This window comes from Chrysochloris asiatica, unplaced genomic scaffold (genome assembly GCF_000296735.1).
Source record: "Chrysochloris asiatica unplaced genomic scaffold, ChrAsi1.0 scaffold00007, whole genome shotgun sequence".
In the NCBI taxonomy this organism is placed as follows: Eukaryota; Metazoa; Chordata; class Mammalia; order Afrosoricida; family Chrysochloridae; genus Chrysochloris; species Chrysochloris asiatica.
This window is the reverse complement of record NW_006408525.1, coordinates 172,867-185,467: the sequence shown is the minus strand read 5'-3', so window position 1 is coordinate 185,467 and position 12,601 is coordinate 172,867. Positions and strand designations below refer to the sequence as shown.

Sequence of the window (12,601 nt, the reverse complement as noted above, 5' to 3'; positions counted from 1 at the left end):
ACTGAGTAGAAAACAAAATGTGTTAAAAATAGTTCAGCTTTCATAGAGTTTATGTTTTACTGTGAGTGTAAGGAAGGACAAATAACAAACACTGGTGTGGCGCTGTGGGTTAATGCGCTAGACTGCAAAGTTGGCAGTTCAAGCTCACTAGTGGCTCCTTAGAAAACCTAAACAGGGTTGCTATGGGTCAGAACTGACTCGATGGCACTTAACAACAAAAACATACAGTATTTTTGGAGTTCTGGTGTGGCAATGTAGGATCAACACTGGACTGCTAACCACAAAGTTGGTGGTTCTAACCCACCAGCCACTCCTTTGAAACCCTATATAGGGTCACTATGAGTCAGAACTGACTAGACAGCACTAAACAATATATAATATATTAGGAGCCCTGGTGGCACAGTAGTTAAGCACTTAGCTATTAACCAAAAGTTCAGTGGTTGGAACCCACCAGTCACTCCAAAGGAGAAAGATATAATCTGCTTCTGTAAACATAGTTGTTAAGTGCTGTTGAGGTTGGTCCCGACTCATAGCCACCTATTAAGTTTGAACAACCGACCTTGCAGTTCAAACCGATCTTGAGGTCTAGAGTTTATCCTATAGTGCTGCACAAACTTGGAAACCCTCTGGGCAGTTCTGCTTTGTCTAATATGGTGCTAGGAGTTGTATTCATCTTAGGGCCAGTGGTTTGTTGTTGTCTTTTTAAATAGTATTTTAGATGGTAGTCAGTGACAGTATATTAAAATACTAAACATGAAGCAAGAATGTGGAGTTCAGAGTGTTGAGGAGAGGGACTGGAATTTTAAATGTGAGAGGCCTCCCTGAGAGAGCATTTGAGACAGACCTGAAGAAGGTAAGGGAATTAGCCTTATATTTACCTGAACAAAAGAATTCCAAGCAGAGAGAACATTCAGTGTAAAGGCCCTGCGTTGCCACGTTGAAGGGTTAGCATTTTGTAGTGGGAGAAAACTAGGGGGAGAGAAGATGGGAAAATGAGATCCAAGAGGAAGGAGGATCAGGGGATCAGGTCATAGGGGGCCTTGTAGAAAAAGGAAGGAATTTTAATTTTTAGTCTGAGTAGGATGAGAAACCACTGCAGGGTTTTCAACAGGGGAGTGATGCTGTTTGACATCTATTTTAACAAAATAACTTTGGCAGATGTATTAAGAATAGAATCTAGGGGCCAGGGAAAAGTAAAGAGATCAGTTGGAGGCTACTGAAACAAAAGGTAATTGTGGCGGAGAGTAGTAGGGTGGGAGCAGAAGCAGCGTTGAGAAGTGATCATATTCTAGATATATTTTATAGAGCAGGCAAGATTGCCGATAAATTAGAAAGTGATTCAGAAGCAATTCCAAGACTTTTGGTCTGCTAATCCGGAAGAATGGAGTCGTCATTAACTGATAAGGGGGAGATTATGGTGAAAGCATAGTCAACTCCTGCTTTCGCAGAATCTCCCCCATTTCAGTTACTGACATTGCTTTCAGACATACTGATTTTGATTTAAGGCGCTCTGGTAGCATAATGGTTATGAGACGGGCTGCTAACCTTAAGTCCAGCAGTTCATAACTACCTGCAGTTCCATGAGAGAAAGATGAGGCTTTCTGCTCCTGTAAAGATTAACAGTCTTGGAAACTCTATACAGGGTCACTATGAGTCAAAACTGACTCCACAGCACATAACCACCACTACTAATTTTGATTTATTTTATTGTGGTAGAGTAAATACAATAAAACACTTGCACTCTCCACCATTTTCAACATGTACAACTCAGTGACGTTTACCATATTTTAGAAGATGAAGCTTTCTGCTCGGTAAAGATTTACAGCCTCAAAAACCTGTGCAGAAACCCTGTGCAGGGTCACTGTGAGTCGGAACTGACTCCATGGTACTTAACAACAACAACAACCATGTTGTGCAACCATTAATAACCATACTAATTTAGAAAAGCTTACCAGACATGTGGAGTCCTACTGTGGCACCGTAGGATAAGCACTGGACTATTAGCTACAAGGTCTGTGGTTCAAACTCACTATCTACTCCTTGGAGATCCTATACAGGATCTCTATGTGTCAAAATAGTCTAGAAGACATTTAATAACATGAGAAAGCCATTTGATTGGAGATGTTGAGTGGGCAGTCAGATATACTAGAATGAGTCTGGAATTTGTTGTTAAGTGCTGTTGAGTCCATTCCAACTCACAGCCACTCTGTATAGGGTTTCCAAGGAGAGGCTGGTAGATTTGAACCGCTGACCTTGCAGTCCAGTGCATTATCCTGCAGCACCATACCAGGACTTCCGAGTATGGAGTTTAGAGGAAGTCACCAGCACATATGTCTATGACATTTAATATGGCAGTCACTGGCTACATGGGACGATTTGATTTAAATTAATCAAAATAAAAAATTCAGTTGTTTTATCCACTTTTTAAGGATTCCCTGGTATTACAAACCATTAAGCTCTCAACTACTAGCCAAAATGTTGATGGTTTGAACCTACCTAGAGGGGTGCTGTAGGATAAGCTTTGAACCTCAAGGTCAGTTTGAATCGCAAGGTTATTGGTTCAAACTTACCAGCCACTCCTTGGAAACCCTATATAGGGGTCACTGTGAGTTGGAACCAACTCGATGGCACTTAACAACAACAACAAGAGGTGCCTCAGAAGCCAAGATTTCTGGCAGTCTGCTTCTGAAAGGTCACAGCCTTGAAAACCTACAGTACAATTCTACTCTGCACCTATGGGTTTGCCAAGGGTCAGAATCGACTTGAAAGCCACTAACAACAGCAATCACAGTGCAAACACTTAATGTCGAAAGGGTTCAGTCCCTGAGTCTCTTTTTCTCTCCTTAATCCTCTATGTGATCACGTATAGGTCCATGACTTTAAATATCATCTCTAGCAGCACTGTCCATAGAACTTTCTATGATGATGGAAATCTACACTATCTTATAGAGTAGCCACTAGCCACATGTGTCTGTTATTAAGTATTTGAACTGTGGCTGCTGTTTTAGTTGCTGTTAAGTTGATTCTGACTTATGACAACCCCATAGGGGTAGAGTAAGGAGCTCTGGTAGCGTAGTGGTTACAAATCAGGCTGCAAGCTGCAAGGTCAGCAGTTCGAAACTACCAGCTGTTCCGCAGGAGGAAGGTGAGGTGTTCTACTCCCGTAAAGATTTACAGCCTCAGAAACCCTGTACAGGGTCGCTATGAGTCGGAACTGACTCCACGGCACATAACAACAACAACAACAACATAGGTGCAGAGTAGAATTGCTCTGTAGGTTTTCAAGGCTGATACCTTTCAGAAGCAGATTGTTGCCAGTCTTGTCTTGTCTTTTGAGGAACCTCTGTTGTTGTTGGGTGCTTGTCATTTCTTTCAACTCATAGCAACCCTATATAGGGTTTCCGAGGAGCGGCTGGTGAGTTTGAACTGCCAACTTTGTGGTTCAAATTGATCTTTCCGTCGAGTGCTTATCATTCAGCACCATACCAGAACTCTGAACCACTTATATAAATGCATATAACTATACAAATTGGTGGTGATAGGGGGCTGGTAAGAACAGTCGTCTTCTTTTTATTTTTAATAAAGTAAGATTGCCAACTGGATAAGGAGGTGAAAGATATTCAAGACACAGAGAATAGTTATCTTAATGGTGGTGGTGGTGTCAAGTTGGTTTTGACTCAGTGTTACATGCCATCAAGTCAGTTCAGACTCATAGCATTCCTGTGTAGGGTTTCCGAGGCTGTAAATCTTTATGGGAAGTAAGTATCATATTTATCCCACAGAGTATCTTGTAGATTCAAACTGCTGACCTTGCAGTCAGCGGTCCAATTCATAACCCACTATGTTACTAGGGAAGATCCCTGGTAGCGTAGTAGATTACAATCTGCTAACCGCAAGGTCAGTCCTTCCAATTGACCAGTTGGAGAAAGATGAGACTTTTGCTCATGTGAAGATTTACAGCCTCAGAAACCCTATAATAGGAATACTATGAGTTGGAACAGACTTGATGGCATGTAACAACAACAACATACTAAAATAATATGGCCTTGCTCCAAAAATGCCAGTTTTCTTATGGTCTCCAGCCATAGTATGTTATTTTGTATCTCTATTAACCAGCTGCTCCTTGGCAACCCTATACAGCAGGATCACTATGGGTCGGCGCTGACTAGAGGGCACTTAACAACAACATTAACATAAGCTAAGGAGCCCTGGTAGCAATAGTGGTTAGGAATTGAGCTGTTAACCTCAAGGTCGGCAGTTCAAAACTACCAGCTGTTCTGCAGGAGAAAGATGAGGCTTTCTGTTCCTGTAATGATTTACAGCCTTGGAAACCCTGTACAGGGTCACCATGAGTCGGAACTCCATAGTTCTTAACAACAATAACAACAAGGAGCCCTAGTAGTATGGTGGTGGTGCTTGTGTGTTTCAGAGTTGGTTCCGACTCATAGAGACCCTGTATAGGGTTTCCAAGGAGTGGCTGGTGAGTTTGAACCTCTGACCTTGCAATTCAAACAACCTCAGGGTCCAGTGCATTAGTTAAGAAACTAAAACCAAAAACCCCAGATTTCTTGCTGAAATAATTTGTGGCTGAGCATGTGATGATGAGGCTAATCAGCCTAGGTCTAATTGGAGGACAAAATGAGAAGAAGAAAACTAATTTTCTTTGTCATTTTTAAATGATGAATAAGAACAGATGTCAAAATTAAAACTTGAGAAATGGATACTACTTCCCACAAGTTTCTTTCAATGATAAAAATTAAATTTGATATTCATTTTTAATTTCTTGAAGCGGTCTTCAAAAGGCCTGTAAGTTAAAGAGGGAATTGGGTTTCTATCTGGATTGGGGCAAACTGGAAAAAAGTTGATGCAGCTGTGGCTTTGATGAAATGTATTCACATACAAACAATTGCCAGTCCCCATCCTGGACACCAATCATTTCAGAACATGTTTTTTGAAAATGTCAGTTCGTTTTAATATTAGGTGGCAATCCCCAAAATACCATATTCTTGGTTTTCTTTTTGTATTTTGTTTGAGTTTTCAAAAAGCAATTATTTAAGCCATGGAGGAAAAAAAAAAAAAAAACCCTACACAAAATTGCTTTTAACTAATCAAAAGAGACCCTTTTCATGTACATGTGTTTTGAACTAGAATAACCTAAATAAATAAATAAAAATTCCATGAGAATTTAAAACAAACAAACAAAAAAACTTTAAAAAGTAGAATCTCACGTTGCCATTCTATGCGCCTGCAGTTAAAGACCATGTCATTATTTCCACTATACTTACCTCCTAATTTTCAGGGCTTATTAGCCTGGCTGTAAAAACTTGCTCCAGTAGAAATTTGGCAAGCTGACAAGGCTATGTGCCAGAAGTAATTTACTATCCAGAGCAGTTCCTAAGTAAAAGAAGCTATATAAATAGTAGAAAAAGAAATGAAAAGTTACTGGTTCCAGATATTTTAATGTGTGTCACCTCAAACTTTTCAGCTTTTGTTGTTAGAAATGTGAGATAACATGAAAGGTTTGAGAAGTGCAGATGCTTTGCATTCGCATCAAACTGAGAGCTCCGACGTTCTTAGGCATCAAAGACCAATCTGTGTCTATCACTCCTGCTCTGACTTTGAAGTCTACCAGAGTGCTGTGTGGGAGAAACAGGCAGGGGATTCCGATCGAGGAAGGGGGATGGGATTCCAGGTGCCTTGTCTCTCATTATCCCTGAAATTAAGTACTTCCGTTTACCAAATACTAATATTGTAAGGAAAAAAAAGTTGAGTGTTTCTTCTGCTGTTTTTTTATCCACTAAGTTGTCCATGAACTCAGAATCTTTAGAGGTGACTTGACAATGTGAGTATCCCACAGAAAAGTTCAAGTTTACTTTGAAGATACAATTAAGTACTTTAAAGGCAAGCATCCTTGATTTACAGACATCTGACTAGTGTTCATCTGTGTATTTTGACCCTAACTGAAACTTTCCTTCCTTTACAGGGCTCATGAGCACTGTAACTAGGTCAAGGTTTTCTCTCTAAGCCATGAAAATGAACAGGGTACATCTCTCTGAGATCAATTTCCTTCAACAATCTGGGTGAGACACTCACAATAATTTGTATTTCAAAAACAATAACGTGTAAGCTAGAGTGCAAAATTCACATGAGCTCTTTTGGAGAGGGAAAAGGCTTTGATTAACCTAAAATTAATAATAGTTACATGTCTTGAAAAGAATTAGCCTCAATGAGAGAGTTTGGTGATTATATTTTTCTTTTAAGTTAAAAATTTAATTTCCATAAAGTGTACACAAATTGAATTCTTGACACAAATCTTGGATGAATTTTTACATATGTATATACCCATGGACGTAACTGACCATTCAAATCAAGTATTTCCAGCACTCACAATGCTCCCTATGCCTTCCCAGTCATGCTTCCTTACTAATCTTACTAAGGTGTGTTTAAAAATTAGAATACAAGACTAAAAGTAACATGAAGCTTTCCCAGGGGTGCTTTCAAGGTCCAGACTCCAAGAGCACTTTTTCTCTGTTCTTAGGGGTCCTTAACTGGAAAAGTGTGTTCAGCAAAGGATTCTGAGACCTACTGGGTACTATGCAAACACAGTTTCTTTTGCGGTATTGTTCTTTCTCTAGTAGATGCTTTTGACCTATTGGAGAGTTCTTTTTTAGGTTGGTATTTAAAAAAAATATTTATGTAATGTGATTGAGTTAGTATATGAAGCACTTAGAATACTGCATATAGCAGCTAGATACATACATGTAAGCCCTCAATAAGTGATAGTTATTATTTGTGAGATGCACAAGTGACAAAAAAAAAAAAGCTTTGCTGTATCTGTTTTAATAATTCTTGGAGCAAGATAAACATGGGTAGTAAATTTCAAAATAAGGGGGAGTGTACAGGTTATTTAAAAGTTGTCATATATGATTAGCAGGGTTTCTATCAAATTTGTTTTTTAAGAAAGTTACAAATCTGCTAGAGCTTCCAGACTTCCTTATAAAATGGCAAGTATCTTTTCTTATTTTGTTATGCATTTATTTATTGAGCATTTATTATATGCTACAAAACCAGTTGCCATCCAGTGACTTCTTACTTAAACTAACCTCTAGGCACCGTTTCAAGTTCTGAATGTCTAGTGAACAAAACAGGAGTTTAGTATATAGCATCTCCCACTTTTACAGATACCATAGGTCCCAGAGAAGTTCGTAATACAAAGACATTTCATCTTTGTTTTATGTCCATGATTTTTTTCCACTCTCCTAATGTCTTTAACTGCTTAGGAAATCAAGAAATGATGACATGGAAACCAGCTTTTGTCTCAGTCTGTGACCAGCTGGTAAAGTGTAAAAGGAAAAAAGGAAAAGACAGAGAAGGTGGAACTTGGTTAATTGCTAAGACTGTTCCCCTTTCATAAATCACAGCAGATCAAGGTGTTAATACATGTGTTGAAATAAACAGGTTTAGCAAGAACTCCAGCTTTGGCTTTTTATCATCTTCCAGAACTTAAGTAGTCCTGAGCCACGTCGTTTTTAAGTAATGGTACTAGCAGTACTGCTTCAGTATAGGGGTGCGTGATGGTTCTCTTAGAAATGCTACTTTATTTATTTGTTACTGTACCTTACCAATTTTTCAATGCCAAGATCTCCTTCTCGAAAAAAATTATAGTTCCTGATACCAACCCAAGGCCATGGGCTTTGATTTTGCTTTCAAATTCCCGTTATTCAAACAATAAAATTTCTCCCGATTTAAAAATGATTCAATCAGAGATTCTAGTCGGCACAGGAAAATCAATGTTGTCACATTGGTTTGCAAAATGTACCCGAAAGTAAACAGGTGTTTTAGCTTCCCTAACAGGGTCGCTATGGGTCGGAACCGACTCGATGGCACTTAACAACAACAACAACAACCATCTTCATTACGAATCGGGCTGCGAACCTTAAAGTCAGTGGTTCGAAACTACCAGCCGCTCCGCGGGAGAAAGATGAGGCTTTCTACTCCCGTAAGATTTACACCCTCGGAAACCCTGTACAGGGTCGCTATGGGTCGGAACCGACTTGACGGCACTCAACAACAACAACAACCATCTTCATTAGTGACTTATTGAAATGTTTACTATTACTATTACATTATTCTACACTTTTCGCTTTTTTGTTGTTGAAAATTGGGAGCGTAGGGTGGGCGTGGAAAAAAGAAACCAACATCCTGAAGAAAAGGTATCCCAACCTTCAGGTAACTGCTCGCGATCTGCAGGCGCCTTTCCCGACCCCCGCCCAAGTCCAGCAAAGCCCGCACTAGCTCCGCCCCACTGCATCCCCGCCCCTCCTATCTAGTCCCCTGGAGCGTCCTACTCCACCACCCGGATGAGTTCCTGCTGTAATCCCACAATTGGCCATAGGGCGGAGATACTTGTCCTAAATGCAATATGGCCTTCCCCGCCAGCTGAGGTGGCGGAAGCGGAAGAGGCGGGAGCTAGGGAGCACGTTACGTTAGTACGTATGAGCGTAAAGGCGGGATCGCGGAATTGATGCTGCTTCTTTTCTGCGCGTGTTTGCTGTTGTGAGTTTCCTGATTGTGGTGTAGCGTTGGAACCTCATGGCGGAGATAATCCAGGAACGCATAGAAGATCGGCTCCCGGAATTAGAACAGTTGGAGCGCATTGGACTGTTCAGCCATTCGGAGATTAAGTGAGGGAGGGTTGGGGAAAAGGAAATGGTGCCGCGCACTGAAGGGAGTTTGGGGGCGTGTGCGTGTCGGGAGGTTGGGATAAGGTGGGAACCCGGGAGGGGTAACTTAAGTCTAACTAGACTTGAAGACAGGAACCTTTCAACTTCATATTTTACCGCTGTGCTAGTCACCATAGTTGGCACTCAGGAATTTATTTGTTAAAATTAGTTAAATTTAACTGGTAGTGTAATGGATTACGAGCTGGGCTACTAACCGTAAGGTCAGCAGTTCGAGTCTACCAGCTGCTCCGTGAGAGAAAAATGAGGCTTTCTGATCCTGTAATGATTTACAGCCTTGGCAACCCTGTACAGGGTCGCTATGAATTGGAATCTGCTGAGTGGCACACAACCACCACCAATAGTTTTATATGCTTTCTGTTACTATATCTTTATTTTGCAATGATTGTGAATTTAGTAGTCTATAGACTTCTTAAACATTTGTGCATAAAACAGCGTAACTGTTTAGACTCTTAATAAGTGTTCAGTAATTCTTTACTATTACTTTAGTGGGGTACCAGTGTGGTGCTGTGGGTTAGTGTGCTGGACTGTAAAGTCGGCTTGAACCCTAAGGTAGGCTGTTCGGCTCACCAGCCATTCCCAGGAAACCCTGTATAGGGTTGCTATGAGTCCGAACGGACTCGACGGCCCTCAACAACATTACTATAACGAGTTCTGGTGTGGCTCCATAGGATAAGCACTGGACCTCAGGGTCTATTTGAACTGCAAGGTTGATGGTTCAAACTCACCAGCTGCTCCTAGGAAACCCTATACAGACAGGGTAGCTATGAGCCAGGAACCAACTCCATGGCAAATAACAGCAATTACTGTAAGTAAAGATAATTTTCTTCCACATCAGTGAATTTTCTCCCATACATCTTTTTTTAATAATAAACCTTTCTAATGGACTCCTGGTGTGGTGCTGTAGGATCAGTACTAGACTGTGATCACAAGGTCAGCATTTCAAACCCACCAGCTGCTCTCTGGAAACCCTATATAGATAGGTCTCTGTGAGTGGGAACCGACTGGATGGCAATTAACAACAACAATCCAAAGCAATGTAGGATTTAAAAAAAATTTAAAATTTAAAATTCAGAAATAGAGTAATTTTGGGAATAGACCTGATTATTACTGAAATGTAAGCAATCTGAATTTGGAGGGAAAAAAAATCTTTTCTCATTTATGTTGTTAGTAAGATGGCTCAGACTTAAGCAGCCGTGCATAGGGTTTCCAAAGAGCTGCTGGTGGGTTTGAACAATCATATAACTAATGTAAATGACTTAACAGTTTACTTAACTTTGCTGATGTGAATGTAAATGCTCCTGGTGATAGATTAAGATAATTTTCCTAGATAATTTAAAAGTAAGTCCTGATGTGGTAAAGAATATAGAAGTAATCATGTTGAGAGAAGGCTGGCATACCATAGTTAAAAATTTCATGTTTATTATGTGTTGTGATGAATGTGTTTTAAAAATGTATAAGAGAGACTTTAAAAAAAAGTTTTAACCTGATTTTTAGTGTTATTGTAATATTTTAAATTACTTTCTCCTCAGAGCTATCATTAAGAAAGCTTCGGATCTAGAATATAGAATACAGCGAAGAGCCCTTTTTAAGGAAGATTTTATCAATTATGTTCAAGTAAGTGAACAATTTAATTATTAAGTCCCCTATGAGTTTTAAAGCAAGTAAATTATAGAATGGTGAATGCGATGTTAATTTTCTACAAAATACTAGAATCTATGATTACATGGATACTTTTTGAACAGATAGGAAGTAGAAGTAATTGTTGGAAATAACATTGCTCTACTAAGGCTTTGTTGTTGCTGTTAAGTGCTGTGGAGTTGGTCCCTACTCTATATAGGGTTTCCGACGAGCAGCTTGTGAGCTTGAACCGCCGTCCTTCCGGTTCAAACTGGCTTGGCATTCTAGTGCATTAACCCATAGTGCCACACCAGGCCTCCTTGACAAACTGAATTTCCTTTTTTTTTTTCTATTGACTTACTAGATCAGAGATAGTGTAAGCAAGCTTCAAAAACTTTGTGGAAAACTGCATTATCTTTTTTTTTTAACTTTGTATTGTGAATTGACTGAAAGTTAATAGACAAGATCATCAGTTTTAAATTCAGCAAGTTATTTGCTCTATTTCATCTCAGTGACTATCATCCCCTCCCTGCAACAACAGTTACCCTACTTCTTCTCCCCTTTTATATCATATATTTCACAAATGAACAAAGCAAAAATATTTGATGTGCACATACAAAACAGAACAAATATATATTCATTTGACTGTCCAAAGGGCTCTGCAAGCCAGCCTCCTATCCACAGACACACACAGTCTTACTCAGTCTATGGGCCTAGAACCTGCAGCTGCTCTGTCTCTGCCACTGATGATGATTTTCAAGGTAAAATGCCTTTAGCTTTTAATTAGATTTTTCCGTGAACTTTTTGAAGGCTCCTCCTGTGTCAGCATTTCAGCAAGGATTTTATAAACAGCCTCTTATGGAACAAGATACAGGAGTTTGATGGTAGTAGATGATTGAAAAGTTAACACTATGTGATTAAATCTATCAGGCTGGAAGAAACATATTGCAGAAATTCTGCATCCTATGTTGGAAGATTTTGAGTAAAGACGAACATACCTGCCACATCAGTTTTCAGATGAGGAAAATAATAGTAAATTAGATGACAGCATTAGGATTCAGAAAGAGCCCAGTAATAAGGTTCTGAGCTTAGATTACAGAAACAAAAATACACACACACAACCAAATAAAATTGTATATGAGATTTGGTGATGAGTCAGTGTTTTTAGAAGAAATGCCAAAATTAGAAGTTAATTCCTAACCTAACTCAAAATAAACGAAGAACATGCAATGTTAAAATTGTAATACAGTTATCTGCATTAACAAAAGTGAATTGTTTGTAGGGGACATTTCAAACAGTAGACATTCAGAAAAATGTTGGCTTTAAAAAGAGTGTTTATACTTAACACATGTCAAAAGCATTGTGTTAGGTTTAAGATTAAATTTTAAGAAGGATATTGAAAGATTAGAAGATAGCCAGATAGAAATCTTATTCTGGGAGGAATTATTGCAGGAAATAGAGGTATTTAACCTTGAAAAGACTTTACTTGTCAAATATTTGAAGAGCTGCCTATGTGTTCGTTGATTTGTTTTACAGAGCAGCACTGAAATATAAATTTAAAACACACACATACTCGTTTCTGCTTTTGTATACATCCCTGGCTCATGTAACCATATAAATCAGCGTGTCCTTTTAAATCACTAAGGTAATTTACAGATAATCTACAAAATTAGATCCTTTCCTCATATAATGAACAAAAATAAATTTTTGAAGATCTAAATGTAGCGGGAAATGAAAACGTCCAGAAAAATATGGAGGAATGACTTTAGGTAGGGAAAAATTCTTTAAATGATTTTTAAAATAAGTGAGTCTAGAACAAATCACAGAAGAAAAGATAGACTGATTAAACAATATTAAAAGTAAACATTTTTGTCTAAAATAAAACACTAAGTAATGTGAAAAGACAAGCCACAGGTAGGAGAAGATATTTGCTACACAAGAGGGGGCTTCAGAAAATTCCATTTTTTCATGAACTTTTTGAAGTCCTCTTGTATAGTTAAGATTTATATTTATATAAAATACAAATCAAAAAGATAAGGACAAAAATGGACAAATCATGAGGGTATACCATTCACACACAAAAAATAATTTACAGTTGTACTTCTTGAAAAAAATGTCAACATCGTAGGTCATGGTGACTGTGTGTGACTGAGTCAGTTCCCACGCATAGCAACCCTGTATAAGGTTTCTGAGGCTGTAAATGTTTACAGGAACTCAGAGCCTCATCTTTCATGGAGAGA

At 38.9% G+C, this 12,601-nt stretch overlaps 1 protein-coding gene across 1 annotated transcript in view; it reads left to right on the top strand.

Annotated features, from left to right (window-relative positions):
- Positions 1-8,535: 8,535 nt before the first annotated feature.
- Positions 8,536-12,601, top strand: part of UTP6 (UTP6, small subunit (SSU) processome component, homolog (yeast)) — a 42,621-nt gene continuing 38,555 nt past the window's right edge. Inside the window, exons 1-2 of the mRNA XM_006832294.1 lie at positions 8,536-8,684; positions 10,274-10,358. Coding sequence (XP_006832357.1) covers positions 8,593-8,684; positions 10,274-10,358 — 177 coding nt within the window. The 5' untranslated portion in view covers positions 8,536-8,592. The remainder of the gene's footprint in view (positions 8,685-10,273; positions 10,359-12,601) is intronic.